At 42.2% G+C, this 18670-nt stretch overlaps 1 protein-coding gene across 1 annotated transcript; it reads right to left on the minus strand.

Moving 5' to 3' along the window:
• Nucleotides 1-3471: 3471 nt before the first annotated feature.
• On the minus strand, nt 3472-3801 carry LOC136350170 (uncharacterized). Its single transcript, XM_066301678.1, has one exon. The coding sequence runs from the start codon at nt 3799-3801 to the stop codon at nt 3472-3474; it is 330 nt and encodes a 109-aa protein (XP_066157775.1).
• Between the last annotated feature and the right edge of the window lie 14869 nt (nt 3802-18670).

Here is an 18670-nt window from a genome sequence, read left to right on the forward strand (position 1 = left end):
TTCCCTTGGCACCTCCTCCCAGGTGGTTGTCGCAGAGTTGCGTGATTTTTCCAGTCACCTCTGCTACCGTTTCATTGTCATATTGTTGACCGAACAGATGCGGTACCGCTTCTTCGAATCTTATTCTGTTCCTATCGGTCAGCACCCATCTTTTTCCGAATTTTCCCTCGTTGTCCCCCTCCTCTATCGTGTCACTTCCTTGTATCATGACTACGTCATATCGGATGGATCGGTGATCACTATGATTTTCCATATCCTCCAGAACCTTCCAGTTCTCGACTCGGTTTCCTAATTTGTTGTTTCCTAGGGTGATGTCCACTATTGATGTGCCCGTTTTCCTGACGAACGTCGGTGCATTTCCTTCATTGTAAACAATCAAGTCGTTCGAGTATATCCAATTTTCCAGGATTACTCCTCTTGCATTTGACGTCGTCGTCGTCGATCCTATTACGGGCGTCTTGGCATTCAGATCCCCCCCTATGAGTATCCTTTTATTCCTATGCATCTTGATATGCGTCGATATCTCATCCAGCAACGAGGCGAATCCTGGGTCCGTCCCGTTCGGGGAAAAATAACACGACAGCAGCATCACATTCTGTGTGATTACGTACGTAAAACCAGAGTTCGTATGTTTGGAGTCGACGAGTTTTATGTTTCTCAACTTGATGAAGCAGTCTCTCGCGTCGTCCTCGACGTCGAGATTGTCCAATTTCCGATTCTGCTCGCATCCTATTACTGCGTCTATTTTTTCGTCCTCCATGTATTTGTCCATGAGGTCGTGTGCAGTTCGACTTCGATTGAAGTTTAACTGCACGACTTTCAGGACTCTGTTTCCATCTCTTCGAGCTCGTTGGTTCGTCGTTACTATGGTGTCGTGCTGCATTACGTGTTATTTAGCGCTGTCTGGTCTTAAGAGTCCTCCTCCATTCCTGCACGGCGTTCTTGTACTCCGGGCATTGGACGCTTTGGGCCTTGTGGTCCACGTTGTCATTATTTCCCCCTTCCTTGTAGCAGGCGTAACATTTTGGGGGGTTTTGGCAATTCTTTGCCTGATGTCCTTTTTCGGAACAGTTCAGGCATTTTCCCTCCATTGTGTCTTTCACCGTGCATTTCTTCGAGCTATGCCCGTATCTGCTACATTTGTAGCATCTAAGTGGGGAATCCGCTTCTTCCACCCTGCATTTGGACCACCCCACTCTTATGTGACCCTTTGTGAGGATCTTGTTGGCCGCCTCTATGGGCAATCTCACAAAGGCGTGTTTTAAACCGGCCCTGTTTGATTTTTTGGCCAATCCGATTTTGACGTCCCTGGCCACTTCTACGTTGCCAGCCACATTTAGGGCTTGCACGATCTCCGTTTCTTCAACGCTCTCGTCCAGATCTCTGACGAATATCGTTTTGGACCTGGTGACGAGTTCGGATTCGCCGACCTCTTTGGTCTTTTCCTTGATGAGGTCCAGGAATTTATTTTTCCCTTCATCCTTGCCCTCGATTCCAACTTGGATCACGCCTTCTTTGTTGGTTCTGAGGCTCTTAACCTTAACCCCGACTTCTTCCAAGTTTATCTCGCTCTTTAGCGTTTTCACAACTTTGGCGTAATCTTGTCCCGCCTGCAGTTTAATTTTAATTGTGTCTGTTCTTTTCTTATTAGCCCAGACGCCTCGTTGCCGTTTTTCCTCCATAATTTTCGCCTCGTTGTCATCCACCTGCATAGGCGTTCCTTGCCCAGCGGTGGCGGCGAAAGTTTTCTTTTCTGTTTTGCCCTTTCTTGTGGGCACTCCGAAGATGCACACGTCCTCGGTTTCGTTCCTGTAAAGGAACTCGAGTAGCCTCCTAGCTCCGACGGTGGTGCCTGACTTCGTTGTTGCGATAGCCAGCTTTTTCCTGCCCGATTCTCGAGCTTTCGCTTGAATTTTGGACAGAACTTCCACCATGTCCTCCGTTTTCTTCTCGCCGACGCTGTCATGCGAGATTTTTGCCAGGAAAATGTATCTGTCTACATTCTTCCCAGTATCGTTGGAGTCCTCGCAGATTAATGTGTCCTGTTGCTTCAGGACATACAACTTTTTCGGCTCCATGCCGTTCTTGTTAATCAACTTGGCCAGTTGATTGTTAGTTTCCGCCAGTTCCTGCATCAATTTACTGGATTCAGAGTTCTCAACGTCGCTTATCACGACGATGTCTCTGTCTTCCTGCTCCAAGATACTACCTTTTTCCGTGGAAGTTCTCCGATAACTTTCCGTAGGCCATGCCATTGTTACCAATTCGTGCAATTGGTCAATGTCCTTTATCTCGGCCTTTTCCATTACAGCCGCAATCTTGGCGGCTCTTGTTCGTTCCTCTTCAGAAGTGGGGAAGTCAGTCTGTGTCCCCACCGTGGTGGTCTCTTTAGCCATCCCAGCAGTGGACAAAGCTTCCACTTGTACGGTTTGGCAACCAATTTCCTCTTTCGTGGTGCCCCCCTTGATCCCGTCCAATAGGGCCCATATCTCTTCGGTGTTAATCCCCGCTGACTTCGCTTTCAACTTGGCAACACCGTCCTTAATCTCCTTTTTTGTGTTCACATTTTGTGCCACAAGTCTAGCGATCTCCGATACGGATCTATCTATGGATTTGATTGCTCGTTTTAATCGTCTTAGCCGGGATTTCTGTTCCAAAATCCCGTCGTTTTCATCGATGTTTGCGATGTTTGCGCCCATTATTGGAGACCGTGCGCCTTCCGTTCTCCTTCTTTTTCCGTATACCTTGCTTTCCTCCCAGCAAGTGTCAAATCTGAGGGAGGTCGGTTCCTCCCTTGTCCTTTCCTCCTCCTGTGGTCCAGATGTTGTTGCCAACATCTTTAGGAAGTCCGTCTCGTCTCCTTCTTCGGACATCCTCTCCATTTCTTTGTCTATTCCTACAATTGGGTGGTGCTAAACCTCCCCAATTTGCCGGGCCAGACAACAAAGGATGCCAACACAGAAGTGCCGGCACCTGCCTATTAGAGACCTAGCGCCCTGTATGGAAAGAAAATGTTTTCCCTGTAAGCAAAAGTGGGCAAGTTTGTTATGTAACCTGCCCCAGGCAATTTTCTACTTTGCTACTATCTACCCGAACTGTGATTTTCCAAGTTTCCCTGGAAAATTCGCCAATTCAAGCCCCCTTTTCGGTACTTACCTGTGTCTAGATGTTCGCTGTGCTACTGCAGTGGCTTCGCAGACTCTCTATTTATTCGGAGCTCCCGAAGGCACGTCCGCTCGCTATGAAGGTCCGGTTGAGACTCGAACCTGAACTAACCTTTTTTTTTTTTTTTTTTTTTTTTTTTTTCCGAGGAGGGGGAATCTTCTTAAGACACCCGGCCTGGTCCACGACCGGGTAGTGTGGGATTCGACCGACCATTACGTCGGCCGCCTACCCACTAAACCCACCTCCCCTCTTCTGCCCCGGAACCGCCTCTCGGCATTACATCAGGGCTTCCTTGCTCGCACCAGACTAGGTACGGACTCTACTCCGCACTCCACTCTTTTTTCTCTCATTCTCTCTCACAGTCTTGGCCCTCAAGATGTTCTCTATCAGGCCCTCAAACGCTACCCACTTGCTCTTACTTTCCACCAGCTCGTTCCCTATCGTGCTTCGGTTCAGGTCGAGTCCCCCCGCTCTTGCCTCCGCCCGATAGCCCTCCCATTCCGGACACTCCCACAGCGTGTGCTCCGGTGTGTCCTCTCTTTCGTTACAAAACCAACATTCACTACTTCTCTCCACTCGTATCCGCTTCAGGTATTTCCCGAACACGCCGTGTCCGGTGAAAACCTGAGCCAACATGTACCCGCTTTTCGTCCATTCGCGGATCCGGGGTACGAAGGTCTTTATCCAACCCTCGTACTTCTCCCATTACCGCTCCCACTCGTTCATTGCCCATTCCTTCGCTCCACTTTTTCCCCCTTCCCACATCATACTTCTTTCCTTCACTCTGATTTTCACTGGAGGTATTTTGGCCAATGCCAGCACCGCGTCGGTCGGTGCCGTCCTGTAGGCGCTAGCCACCCGGAGCGCGGGCAGACGATTCGCTCTCTCCAGTATGGCCGCGTACCTTCCGTACTCCAGTTCTGTTCGCCAGACCGGAGCCGCGTACAGCATGACCGAGGATGCCGCCATCACCATCAACCTCCTCCTTTCGTACCCCAAACCGCTCGCTCTAGGCAGTATGCCTTCGAGTTTCCCTATCACCTTAGTAACCTTTTCGGCGGTCCGACGTACGTGCTCGCCGAAACGAGCGTTTCTGCCGATCCACACCCCTAGGTACTTCACGCATTCCTTCGTCTCGTACGAGACGTCGTCCACTCTCAGACTCATGCTTCTTATTTTCCTTCGCCCGGCCAACAGCACCACTTCGGTTTTTTCCGTAGCCATGCTTAACCTCATACGTTCCAACGTGAACCTGAACTAACCTTTTTTTTTGTTCAATGGGAGAAAAACCTTCAAAAGGTACTCGGCCTGGTAGACTGGCGACCGAGTTATGTGGGATTCACCCCTCCCCCACCCCGAATGGGAAGGAGAAAAGGTGCCTACCCACTAAAAAAACTCCCCTGCTTCGTCCCAGATTCCCACCTGGTACCGCCGCGAGGGCATTCCTTCAGATACGGGGGGCGATGTGTCACCATTTCTGTCTTTTCGACCCTTCTTGCATAGCTTCATCGAAGAGATTCGTAACCAAATATCAAGCTCTGATCAAAATGCCGATACGTCTTGACACAAGGTACGTTATGGTGTCTCAAATCAACTCATATGTTGCCTTACAACATTACAATCAACTCTTACGACTAACCTATCACTATTCCTTACAACTATTCAATTCACTTAATCCTATAACTTATTTTATCATGTTGTACCCTCCTTCACATCCCTCAAGGTCCTTTCATACGCACATTTCTCCTTCATAATTACTTCTAACATATTCATTACTGCATTCCAAGACACCTCACTTTTTAGAAGCAACGCAGCTATATTAGCCATCGTCACCCTAACGCCACACAGGTTCTCTGCTATCCTTCTTTGCGCATCAAAGTTACCGCATTCAAAGACGGTATGTATTGGAGTATCACTTTCCCCACAATACCAACAAGAATCCGATCGCACCTTGCCAATCTTCTTTAAATAAGTTCCAAACACGCCATGTCCACTAATGGCTTGCGTAGTACAATAGTTCAAGTTGCCATAACTCCTGTTATACCATCCTGCTACATCCTTCACAAATATTTTAGCGTGACCATCGTATTCCCTCCATCTCTCCTGCCACCTAGCCATGAGCTCCATACGCACTGTACTCCGATCCGGACCAATTTTATCCTCTCCTTCCCTATATAGCTGTGCTCTCTCCCATACCATCAAGTCTAAAGGGGGCAGTCCCGCCAGCACTTGCGCCACAGTCACCGATATACTTCTATATCCGCATATCACAAGTATGGAGAGCCTTCTGTTCAACCCATCCAGCTTACCCTAATACACCTTTTTATCGGTAAAATGCCCCCAAACCGCTGAGGCGTACAGTACCACAGACGTACCAACTGTAGCTAATAGCCTTCTCTTTGCCATAGTACATCCCCTAATTCTAGACATAATTTTAGCCAGCGCATTCACCATGTTTCCAGCATTTTCCGCTACAGCCCGTATGTGCACTCCAAAATTGCAGTCCCTCCCGTAATATACCCCTAAGTACCTAACATATTCACTACTACTCAATATGTCCTCATCCAATCTCACTTGTAAGTTTCTCAATTTCTTCTCCCTGATAACATTATCATCTCAGTTTTAGACCTTGAAACCTTTAAGCCCATTTCTCCCAGTTTAGTGATAACACATTTCACAGCCCTGGCCACGCCCATTTCTAGGATCTCCCTATTCCTACCACTCACGATTACAGAAAGGTCATCCGCGTACGCAATCATTTTAGCCCCAATTTTTGTCTCTAACTTCAGGACTTAATCATAGAAAATGTTCCATAGGGTTGGCCCCAGCACCGAACCCTGCGGAACTCCACAGCTCACATCAAATGGGGGAACATTCCTACCTATCGTAATCCTTCTGTCCGACAGATAGGAATCTATCAAATTACACAGATAAGAACTAATCCCTTTCCTCCTTAATGCCTTCAAAATGCCCTCCCACGGCACACTATTGAAAGCATTAGCTATGTCCAAACATATCATCACACAGAAATTCTTATTCCTGTACGACAACCTCCCGCATATTTCGTCAAAATGTTTCTTAATACCCATCATAACATCTACGGTAGACCTGTTTTTACGAAATCCGTACTGAGCAGCAGAGAGCGCTTGTTTTGCTTCGATCTCCGCATTTAGTCTGTCGTAGATGATCCTCTCATATACTTTTCCCGCCACGTCTATTAAACAAATCGGCCTGTATTTCTAATCTTCACCAGGCATCTTCCTCGGCTTTTCTATTAATACTAACTTAGCAGTCTTCCAAATTCTTGGAAAAATTTGCCTCGTGAAGTACCAGTTATACAGGTCCAACATAAACTTCTTGTGTGTGCTCCAATAAGCTCTGCTTCATCAATAGCAGAAAAACTTTCTCTATCAACTTGAATCCGCAGTCTTTCAAAAGTCAGACCGTCAGGAAACAGTTGTCTAACCTGTTCAACAGCAGTCCTCTCGGACACTGCATTATATGTGCCCATTTTGAGCCTCTTAACCGTTAATTGGTAAGCCCTACCCCATACGTTATTTTCCATTTCTCTACATAAGTCCTTCCATTTTTCATTCCTGCTCCTTCTAATTTCTTTTTTCATTTCCTTCTTCTTGCCCTTGTATACCTCAAGGAGATGCTCAACTATCATGGTTGTTTCCCCGTGGCGTCTCTTTTTAGCTCTGGTCAGCTCCCTCCTAGCACTTGTGCACTGGTTCCTAAGCCCTGAGATCTCCTCGTTCCACCAGTAAACTGGGGAACGAGCAAACCTACCACTCCTGATATATCTATCACAATATCGACTTATTTTGACAATAACTTCCTTACAAGTTTGTCCATTATAGTCTCCAAATAATCCATGTAAGTTTCTCTCGAACACACCAACATTTCCTGTAGTGAGCTTCCATTTTCTCCTGCCATCCATACTATTGTCTTTATCCATACTTGTTGTACCACCATCATCCATCCCTTCCAAAATACAATATCTAACCGTCCTGTGGTCACTCAGGGTTTTCTCCCCTGCCATAACTCTCCAATTCCTTATACGACTAGCTATTTTATCATTGCCAAGGGTAATATCGATTATTGATTCTCCCGTTTCCTTACGAAGGTAGCAACACTGCCCTCATTAAAGGCTAACAATTCATGTGCAGACATCCAGTTCTCTAACAATATGCCCCTTCGATTGGTCACGGAGGAGCCAAAAATTGCCGACTTTGCATTTAAGTCCCCTCCAATAATGACACCCTTACCCCTTAGGACTCTCAGATGCACCGAAAAATTTTCCAACAAGGATTCAAAATTGCTATCTCTCCCATTAGGGGAGAAATAGCATGAAAACACAGCCATATTCAGGAATTGCACCATAACATAATCTTCTCTAGTAAACTTATTAACTAATTTCCTATCACTAAACAGACCTATAAAACAATCCTTATTCCTATCCACAATTACCTTATTTACAGCCTTACTATTGGGTTCACTACCCAGTATCATATCGATCGAGTTTTCCCTTACATACGCCGAGGCCAAATCATGTGCCGCCCAGCATCTATTAAAGTTTAATTGTAGTATCGAGACAGACTGCTTATCATCATATTGAGTTCGATTTATTCTCCAATGTACATTTCCAGACATAATGCCTAATTCCCACCCACAGGTTTCATCATCCCCCTCCACGCAACAGTCGCCGCCTTGTAACTGGGACACTCCAAGCTTTGCGCTTTGTAATCTCTCTTCTCCTTACACACATAGCATCTAGACGGGTTGCCGCATTCCCGTGCTAGATGTCCCTCTTGGCTACAGTTCAGGCATTTTCCCTCCATCGTAGCCTCAACTGTGCAGCCAGCCGCATTGTGTCCATACCGACTGCACTTAAAGCACCTAATGGGGGAGTCCGCAGTGTCCACCCTACATTTCGTCCATCCAATTCTTACGTATCCAACTCTAATTATTTTACTCGCAGCTTCTCGAGCCATTCTTACAAATGCGTGCTTTAACCCCCCCTATTTGTCTTCTGAGCCAGTATTACTTTGACCTCCGTTTTACCGCACATATATTCAATGGCCGTTACGATGTCTGCCTCTTCCACAGTCTCATCCAAATCCTTTATGAAAACCGTGGCCGTACGTTCCAATAGCTCACCCTGTCCTACCTCCTTAACATACTCTTTAATCTTCATCAGGAATTATTCCTTACCCTCCATGTTTCCAACGTACCCCACATGTATCATACCTTCTTTATTTATCCTCAAGTTCTTAATTTTGACTCCCATAGCCTCCACATCAATTTCCTTCTTCAACCCTCAAACGATATTAGCAAAGTTAGGTTTATGCCCCTCATTCAACCTTATTCGTATCGTATCTACAGTTTTTTTCCCAGCCATGGCAAACTTTGACTCCACATTTTCTTGTCCCTCATCCATTGAGTTCCCTACATCCGCTCCCAACTCTAATCTTTCAATCCTCCTCTTTCTCGTAGGTACTCTATACACAGAGAGGTCATCCCCTTCCTCACCCCTGTATATAAACTCCAGCACCGTTCTTACTTCGACTGTCGTGGTCGCCTTTGTAGTAGCAAAAGCTAATTTTCTTCTCCCCGCGTCAATTGCCTTAATCTTAATTCTGGAAAGTACGTCCATAATGCTCCTAATTTTATTCGGTCCTGTATCCTCATTATCAATCTTACACAAATACATTATCCTATCTTTGTCCTTCTTTCGCATAGGTTCATCCTCATACACCAACATGTCATGCTGTCTTAGCTTATATAGCTTCTGTGTTCTCATGCCCTCCTTCCTTATTAACCTAGCCAACTGCGTGTTGGTTTCACACAGCTCCTCCATAAGCTTGCTAGGTTCATTCACACCAGAATCACAAAGCACAGCAATGTTTCTCTCTTCCTGGTCTAGGATGCTACCCTTCTCAGTAGTCGTCCTCTTATAACACTGTATTGGCAAGCGTTCGTTTACCATATCATAAATGACCATAAGATCTCTATCCGAATCCAACATTTCATTTATTTTTTCCATCTGGGCTTTATCCTCTTCCGATATCAAGGAGGTCTGTACACCGATAGATACACCCTGTATCTTATCTATACCCCCTCCCGGTGACTGAGTGCATTGATCCATCGGGTTCACCAACATTTGATGTCCAATCATCTCAAGCAGCTCACAAATTTCCTCACTTTCAAAGATATTTGACTTCCTCTTTAAGGCCATAATACCATCCTTGATTTCCTTTTTTTATTTACATTTCTGGTCACATGGACAGATAGTTCTTTTATTATTTTATTTACCGATTTAATGGTCTCCCGAAGTTTCCTTTCAGCCACCCTTCTTTTTTCCATAGTGGCTGCATCTTCTTGTGCACTCGTTGATGCCACATCTAAGGAACGGAGTGATTCCGCCCTCTTTCTATTTTTAGCCACAGATGTTTGCGTTTTCTCATCCCATTGATAATCAATCATAGCCTGTCTCGACACCATAGAGTCATCAGAGTCCATTCCCATTTCCTCCTCCTCTTCCTCTGCCATTTCAAAGCTCTCTCTACTATACCATGACACAGTCCTAGTAAGTCGACCGCCCTGTAAACCCTTCTTATTCTCTAAGTCACGGTCTCCCACCCTCTCAGGGGGTTCCGCCATCTTACCCTAATGTCTTATAACTATACAAAAGAACACACACCCTTCCTTCAGATGGGGGGGGGTGGAAAGTCCTGGATAGTTTAAATTGTAACATTGGGATTTTCGGTTAGGTTTCTTTCGAAGGTACACTTTTCTTTCATTATATTTTCTAACATAATAGTGATCGTCTTCCAATTGTCGAGATTTTTAATTAGTAATGTTGCAATATTAGATGTGGAAATTGTGGTTTTACATGCGATTTCGGCTTTGGTTCCATATTCAGAAAATTTATTACAGATAAAAATGGTGTGTTCTGGAGAATCTTGAGCGCCACAGTACCAACAAAGATCTTCTCTGGATTTGCCTATACGTTTGAGGTAGGTACAGAAACATCCGTGACCGCTTATGGCTTGGATGACGTAATAATTAAGATTACCAAAACCACGTTCGCACCATTTTTTAATATCTTTAATGAACATTTTGAAATAACCGTCGGAATTGTCCAATCTGTTTTGCCATTTATTTAATAATTCTTGTCGTATTTCCTTTTTAGTTGAGTGACCAAATTCGTGAATTTTGGATCTTTCCCAGATGAGAAGATCTATGGGTGGCATGCCGGCAAGGACTTGTGCCGCGGTTGTCGATATGGTTCTGTAACCACAAATTATAAGGATTGAAAGACGGCGATTTAGTCTATTTAATTTATTTAAATGACATGTTTTTTCTAATACTGGGTTCCATATGGGAGAGGCGTAGAGCATCGACGATGTACCTATCGAGGCCAGGATTCTTCTTTAGAGGTGGAGCAGCCGCCGATTCTCGGCATGAGTTTGGATAAAGCGTTGACCATAATGTTAGCTTTTTCAGCGATGACTATGGTGTGAGATCCGAAATTATAGTCTCTGCCGTAGTGAACATCAAGATACTTGACTGATTCTTAATTGTGTAGGATTTCATCATGACCGATGTTGATGGTATGTTTATTAATTTTCCTTCTGCCTGCTAACATTACCATTTCAGTTTTAGTTTTGGCTACTGTGAGTCCCATTTTTTCTAATTTTTCAATAATTTTTCTTGTGACGAAGCATGTTTTGTTTTCTAATAATATTCTATTTTTGGCACGGACGATTATCGAAAGATCGTCAGCGTAAGCAATCAGTTTGGTACCGGATGGGCATTTTGTTTCGAGAATTTCGTCGTAAAAAAGATTCCATAGAGTTGGACCGAGCACAGATCCTTGCGGGACGCCGCAGGTTATGGTAAAAGAGGGAACGTTCATGTCATTAACAGTGATTTTCCTGTCTTTAAGATATGATCCAATTAGGTTTATGAGGTACAGATCAATGTTTTTATTTTTCGTAGCATGAATAATACCTTTCCAGGGAGTGCTGTTGAATGCATTTTTTATGTCGAGACATACCATGACGCAAAAATCTCTATGTTGTACAGATTTGCTTTGGATGTCGTTTTTGATTTTTTTAATTTTGTTCATGGCATCTATTGTAGATTTATTATTCCTGAAGCCAAATTGAGCGTCCGAGAGAGCGTGTTTCACGTCGATGTCTTCGTTGAGTCTTTTACAAATGATTTTTTCGTAAGTTTTGCCTGCGACGTCTATGAGACATATCGGTCTATATTTTGTAATTTCATTGTTTGATTTATTCGGTTTAGGTATGAGGATTAATTTGGAAGTTTTCCAAATTTTTGGAAATATTTGTCTGACGAAGTACCAATTGTACATATCTGTAAAAAACTGAAGGTGTGATTTAACAATTCTGGAAAAAATATCAGCGATTATGCTGTCGGGACCAGGAGCCTTTTTCGGATTCATGGAGTCGAAAATGTCTGTCAATTCGTTAGGATCGATTTTAGGGACGAGTTCCGATTCGACGGAATATAGATTCGTGTGAGAATTTGATGAGAAGGTAGGTCCGATTGGAAAGAGATTTTTGATCTGTTCTTTAAGCGTGTTGGACGATATGGTATTGTAGGAGCCGAGTTTTAATCTTTTGACGGCAATCTTCTAAGCATCTAATCTAATTCTTTAATTAATTCGGACCATTTCGATTTTTTACTCATTTTAATTTCGCATTTTAATTCCTTCTTTTTTTCTTTGTAGATTTCGATTAGATATAGGGTGGACATGTCATTTGCGGGTCTTTTTTGCGTGCTCTTGTAATATCTCTTCTGGCCGTGATGCAGGCAGTTCTTTTTTCGAATATTGTGTCGTTCCACCAGTACGCTTCCGATTTAGAAAATGTCCTTTGTCTTATGAATCTGTCGCAGAATTTAGTAATTTTGTGAATGACTTCTTTACACGTTTGACCGGAATAATTTCCAAGGAGATCAGGTAAGTTTCTATCGAAAGTCGAGATATTATTGAGTGTGAGTTTCCATTTTTTGTTCGGTTCAGTCTTTTTGTAATTGATATTTGTATTCCTGTCGATGTTATTGTTATTTTCGCATGCGACAAAGAAACGAATTGCTCTGTGGTCGCTGAGTGTTTCTTCTTCGACCAAAACTTTCCAATCGAAGATTCGATTTGCTCTTTTTTCGTTGCCAAAAGTGATATCGATAATGGATTCTTCTCTGTTATTGTAAAAGGTAGGTATGTTATTCGTGTTAAATGCTATCAAATTGTGGGTGGCAAACCAACATTCTAATAATGTTCCTTTACGATTGGTCATAGGTGATCCGAAAAGTGAAGATTTAGCATTTAAATCTCCTCCTATTAATATTTTCTTGGATTTATATTTGGACAGGTGAATGGATAGATCATCCAGGAGCAATTCGAAATTTCTGTCCGAACCGTTCGGAGAAAAGTAGCAGGAGAAGATTACAATATCAGGTAATTCGACTAAGACGTATCCTTTACCACTAATCTTATTAATAATGTTATTAATGTTAATTAAGCTAATGAAACATGTTTTGTTACTATCTACGAGTTCTAAATTTTTAACAAAGTTCTAATTTGGTTCCCTACCTAGAATGATATTTATGTTATGTTTGTGAGCATTTCTAATTGCTAGTTCATGTGCAGTTCTACAATTGTTGAAATTTAATTGTAAAAAAAGAAAGGATATTACGATTAAAGTTAGTGATATTTGGTGGGTGTGTGGGCATTGTGTGTTAAATTAATGATTCGTCGGGTTATATGTCCTCCTCCATGCCAGTACCGCTGCTTTATAGCAGGGGCATTCGAGGCTTTGTGCTTTGTGTTCGTTATTATCCTTACATGCGTAACATTTAGGGGGATTTTTGCAATCTCTTGAAAGATGTCCTGTTTGACAGCAATTCAGGCATTTGCCTTCCATTGAAATTTTGTTTGTACATTCGGTAGCGTTGTGACCGTAACAGCTACATTTGAAGCATCTAATGGGTGCGTCTGCGGGAACGACTCTGCATTTGGACCAACCTATTTTGATAAATCCTAATTTAAGTATATTCACGGCGATATCTTTTGGTAATTTGACGAATGCGTGTTTTAATCCAGATCTATTTGGTTTATTGGCGATGTTTACCTTGATTGTAGAGGATTCTCCGTAAGTATTGTTGATGGTTAAAGAGATATCGTTTGGGTCCGCCATATCGTCCAGATCTTTAATGAAGATAGTGGAAGTTTTTTCGATTATTTCGCTGTGTCCAGTATTTTTAATGCAATCATTAATTTTATTTAAAAAGTTTTCTTTTTCCGATTCATTACTTAAGAAACCCACATGGATGTGTCCTTCTTTATTTAATTTAATACTCTTGACTTTAACAGCGATTATTTCGGTGTCGATATTGTTTTGAAGTCCTTTAACAATTTTAGCATAGTTCAGTTTTTGATTTTCTTCTAATTTAATTTTGATTGTGTTCGATGTTTTTTTCTTTCTTGAAGGTTTCCAGGTAGGTAAATTTTCTTCTTCGGTATGGGGATCTATATTTAATGGGTTGGTATTTTGATAATAACCGATTTTATTATTTGATTTGAGATTTCTGGTAGGTATTCCAAAAATGCAGAGATCGCTGTTAGACACGTTTTTATATAAAATTTCTAGAATTCTTCTAATAATAACGGTTGTGGTCGCTTTGGTGGAAGCAAAAGCTAGATTGTGACGGTTACATTCGTTAGATTTTTCCTTGATTTTATTGAGAATATCCAAGATGTTTTTGGTTTTATCAATGCCTGTAATTTGTGAATTTAATTTACATTATTATACCATTATCCCAGAGGCCTACAGGCAGACGCTGTATCAGCAGCCTGGATCAAAGGGTGCCGCTTCGGCCATAAAACTGATAGCGGTGCGATAGAAGTAAAAAGGACGATTGACTAGTTAAAAAACTTTTTCCGTGGAGATAGATCAGATTCGCTCGAACTTTCAACTTGTTACCATCACCGCAATAAAGCTCAAAAATCCAAGAATTTGTATCACTAATTTCCACCAACCAAAACCTACAACATCCATTGTAGTGGAATTTAACTCATGTACATTTCGAGCAGGCATAAAAATCACATTTTAGATGGAGTCAAAAAGATCGATTGACTTCAGGAATTCTAAGGTTGCTCTCTAATCCACTGTGGAGTGCAAGTTCTTGCGCAGTTCATCTTTAATCTGAAAAGTGGTGCTATTGGCACTATACACTGGACACTTTGTGACGATATGGTCGACTGTCAGCAAGACATTGCACCTGTCACATTTTGGTGGGGGTGTCCTTTCCATTAGATGACCATGAGTTAGTCTTGTATGTCCTATCCTCAGTCTTCTTATGGCCACAGTGCACTTTCTATTTAGTTGGAGTTGTTTAAAAGGGAGCAGAGATGGTTCAATTCGTGACAGTTTCGTGTTGGATAGGTTCTAGAGGTTTTGCCACTTACCCTCAGTAGATACTGTGAAATGTTTGCTTACATCCTTCGGTAGGTAAAAATGTTGCTCTATGACCCGTGAGCGGGCCGCATTTCCCGCACTCGAGTCCGCTAATTCGTTACCTGCTATTCCGATATGTGATGGGATCCATACCAAGTGGATCTTGCAGTGGTTGGTGGATAAGATGTGGATGTCGTCTTGGATGTTTTGAATTAGTGGATTAGAGCTGTAAGGGTCCTTGATTGCTTGTAATGCACCTAGTGAGTCCGAACAGATAGCAAATGTTTTGTTGTCACCATTCATAACTTTCATTGCTCTATAGATTGCGAACAATTCACCAGTATAGATGCCACACATTTCCGGAAGACTAGAGCTTGCCACCAGGTCTCGCGCGTTCGTGACTGCCCATCCCACGCCCTCCTTAGATTTAGAAGCATCCGTGTAGAGTATACTGTCCGGTGCAAATGAGTCAATGATTTGTTGGAAAGAACGGATGAGAAGGATAGCTGGCGAGTCTCGTTTGCTGTATTGATGAAGAGATAAGTGAAAGTCCGGCGGTATCCTACTCCATGGAGGTGTGGATGTCACATAGTGATTGAAGTTTGGATAGGAGTCGATGTCCTTTAGCAATCTTGCTAGGACGTGAGAAATGGGAGAAGGAGATTTCGATGTAGTTTCCAGGCCCTGCAGGCCGTTGAACAATTGAGCAACAGGACTTCTTTGGTCTGCCATCTTTCGAGTGAAGTAATTCAGTAACAGTAGTTCTCTTCTCAATTTAAGAGGCGTCTCATGTGCCTCGAAAGCCAGTGAATCGGTTGGACTGGATTTGAAAGCACCTAAGGCCAGTCTCATTGCAGTATTTTGTATTGTATTTAAGGATTTTAAGTTTGTTTCGCTAGCGGATGCGTATACTATACTGCCGTAATCCAATTTGGAACGGATAAGGGCTCTATAAATTCGAAGCAGCATCATTTCGTTTGAACCCCAGTGTTGATTTGCTAGAACTTTGATTATGTTCATCCGGTTGATGCAATTCGCTTTAGTCTTTAATATGTGCTTTTTCCACGTCAATTTGTTGTCAAAGGTGAGTCCTAGGAAGAGATGCTCATTCACATGTTGTAAAGGGGTTGATTTCAAGGTAAGTTGAGGCAGGCGTACATTTCTTTTACGGCTACACAACATGACTTTTGATTTTTGTTCCGAAAAGTTGAAGCCGGAGCTGGATGCCCATTCCTGTAAGTTGTTGATGGTATTTTATATTACTTTGAACGTAGTGGAAGTATTTTTTCCAGAGAAATAGATGGCCAAGTCATCGGCATATAAACAATGTTGAACAGGCTTATCAATGAATTTATGTGTATCGTTGATAGCCATATTGAACAGTGTTGGGCTAAGTACTGAGCCCTGGGGTACTCCGTTCTTCGAAGGAAAAGCATTCGATTTTGCTCCGTTAACCACTACTCTGGATATTCATTCAGTTAAGAAATTGTTGGTGAAGGCTGCTATGTTTCCTTGCAAATTGTATTCTTTCAATTTATTATGTATGAGTGGTTGCCAGATTGTATCAAAAGCCGCCTCCAAGTCAAAGAAGACCACCACCGTTTCCTGTTGAGTTATTATCGCATTGGATATCTCCGATTGAAGTAGTGTTATGTTGTCAATGGTACTGCGATGTTGTCTGAATCCGTTTTGATAAGGATTCATGAGCTTGTTATTTTCCAGATACCATAGTAGTCTTTTATTTAGCATCTTTTCCATTAATTTACACATTGTGCAAGTTAGTGATATGGGTCGAAAGGCTTTTACACTGAGCGGAGATGCTTCATCTTTCTTAAGGGGCAGTATTGTTGACTCTCTCCAGCATTTGGGGAATACTTGTTTTATCCAAATTTTGTTGTACAGTTCTAAGAGCTTTTCCAGACAAGTAAGTGATAAATTCTTTAAGAAAATGAACGGAATATCATCCGGTCCGGCTGAGGAGTTCTTGGACCTGGAAAGAGCATAGGTAATTTCGTGAAACTTAAATTCTGAATTGATTTCGTTTGAAAACATTGTATTGCTATGTTGAATTGGAAGTGGTAGTGCGGGAGGTGTGTGATTGACCGACTTCTATTGTAAATGTTCAGCAAAGATTTGAGCAATTTCTTGGCTGTCTGTAATTATTTCATTGTTATATTCAATGGAGTTCACTTTGAAATTGGTGGGTTGTCCTCGAATACGCTTAATTTTCGTCCAGATTTCCGTAGGGGTTACCTCTGGTGTGATTGTATTTACATAGTGATGCCAGGTTTTCCTTTTGCTTTCTTTCAGAATGTATTTACACTTGGCTTTTAAATGTTTAAATTTTATATAGTCGTCCAAATATTTTGTTCGTCGGTATCAGTTCAGAGCTTTCTTACAGTTTTTAACGGCGGTTTGGCATGATTCGTTCCACCAAGGCACAGATCTTCTAGCTGTCCCCACTTTCTTTTTTCCTATATGTTTGGATGCAGCGTCCAGGGTGCATTCGGTAAGTTGTAGTGTTGCTTCATCTATATCCTCGGATAATACCAATTGTTCACTCAGAATTTCCGTTTCCCTTGCAAAATTGCTCCAATCTGAACAGGGTAAATTCCACCTCTCAAATACAGGAGAGTCCATGTTAACTTTATTGGAGATACTGATAGGGTAGTGATCACTGTCATAAAGGCTATCTAGAGCCTGCCAACTTAGTTGAGTTGCACTATTTGGATCACAGAGGCTTAAGTCGATTGCAGAGAACGTACCAGATGAAATGTTAAGATGCGTAGACTGCCCTGTATTCAATAGACATAAGTCAGAGTTATTTAGAACATTCTCTATAACTTTTCCTCTACCAAACGTATGGTCTGACCCCCACGCAGCGTTGTGTGCATTAAAGTCCCCAAGTAGAATATATGGCTTTGGTAACTGTTTTAAAATATTGAGAATCTCTGCCTCTGTTAGAGGATAATTGGGGGCGATGTAAATATTGCAGATGGCAATTCTATGTGGGCACCAAACATTTACAGCAACAACCTCCAGGTCACTGGTTAAGGAAATCTTTTCTGAGCGGAGATCGGTTGAAATATAAGTGGATGCACCTCCACTCGCCCTGGTGCATTCTGTCCTGATGTAGTGATAGCCTTGGTAGTGTTTTAGGTGTTTTTTGTGTTTTTCAGTAAAGTTAGTTTCTTGGAGGCACAAAATGTTCGAAGAGTGTTCAGAAATTAATTGTTGAATTCTTGTTAAGCGCGGGTAGAACCCATCATAATTCCATTGTATTAAATTGAAAATGATCTAGTTAATGTGAAGTATTGTAGTGTTTGTGTTATAGTATAAATTTGTCGAAGATTAATATGACGTGGCATTGGATTGTTGTGAGCAATCCGACATCATTTCGTCTCTGTCTTGTGATGATGCTATACTTTCTACTTCCGTCCTGTTCATATCTAGATGTGCTTTTAGTTTCTTATATAATCGCGTGAATCTGTTTTTTATGGATCGTTCTTTCAGGAATGGATATAGGCTGTAGATATTATCCGCCAATGTTGTTATATCATTTGTATATTTTACTGCTTCGCTGTATGTGTCTTCCTTATCAAATGTGTTTTCTAAAAAAGCAGTGAATGTGTCAATCGGTAGAACAAAATTATTTGGGGTTATTTGATATCTGTCGTATATAATTTTCTTTGAGTTATCCGAGAGAAGATTTTGTACTGTGGTATTTGTCTTTCGTTTCTTTTTTGCTTGTTTGGTAATCTCTGTAGGTTTATTTTCTGGGGACTGGGGGGGAGGTAGCATTATTGCGGAGTCTATAGAGTGTCGTGATTGTGATTCTGAAGATGTTGTTATGTCGGAGTGAGATCGCTTCTGTTGCGGTGAAATATTCGTTGTTTGATTTGTTGTAGTGTCCAGATTGTCTACCTGATCGGTGTTGTGTTGTCTTTGAGATGGGGGGTTTGGACAACTATTTGCCCTATGTCCAGTAGTTTTACACAGGAAACACTCTAACC

Source organism: Euwallacea fornicatus, unplaced genomic scaffold, assembly GCF_040115645.1.
Source record: "Euwallacea fornicatus isolate EFF26 unplaced genomic scaffold, ASM4011564v1 scaffold_132, whole genome shotgun sequence".
NCBI classification, from domain to species: Eukaryota; Metazoa; Arthropoda; class Insecta; order Coleoptera; family Curculionidae; genus Euwallacea; species Euwallacea fornicatus.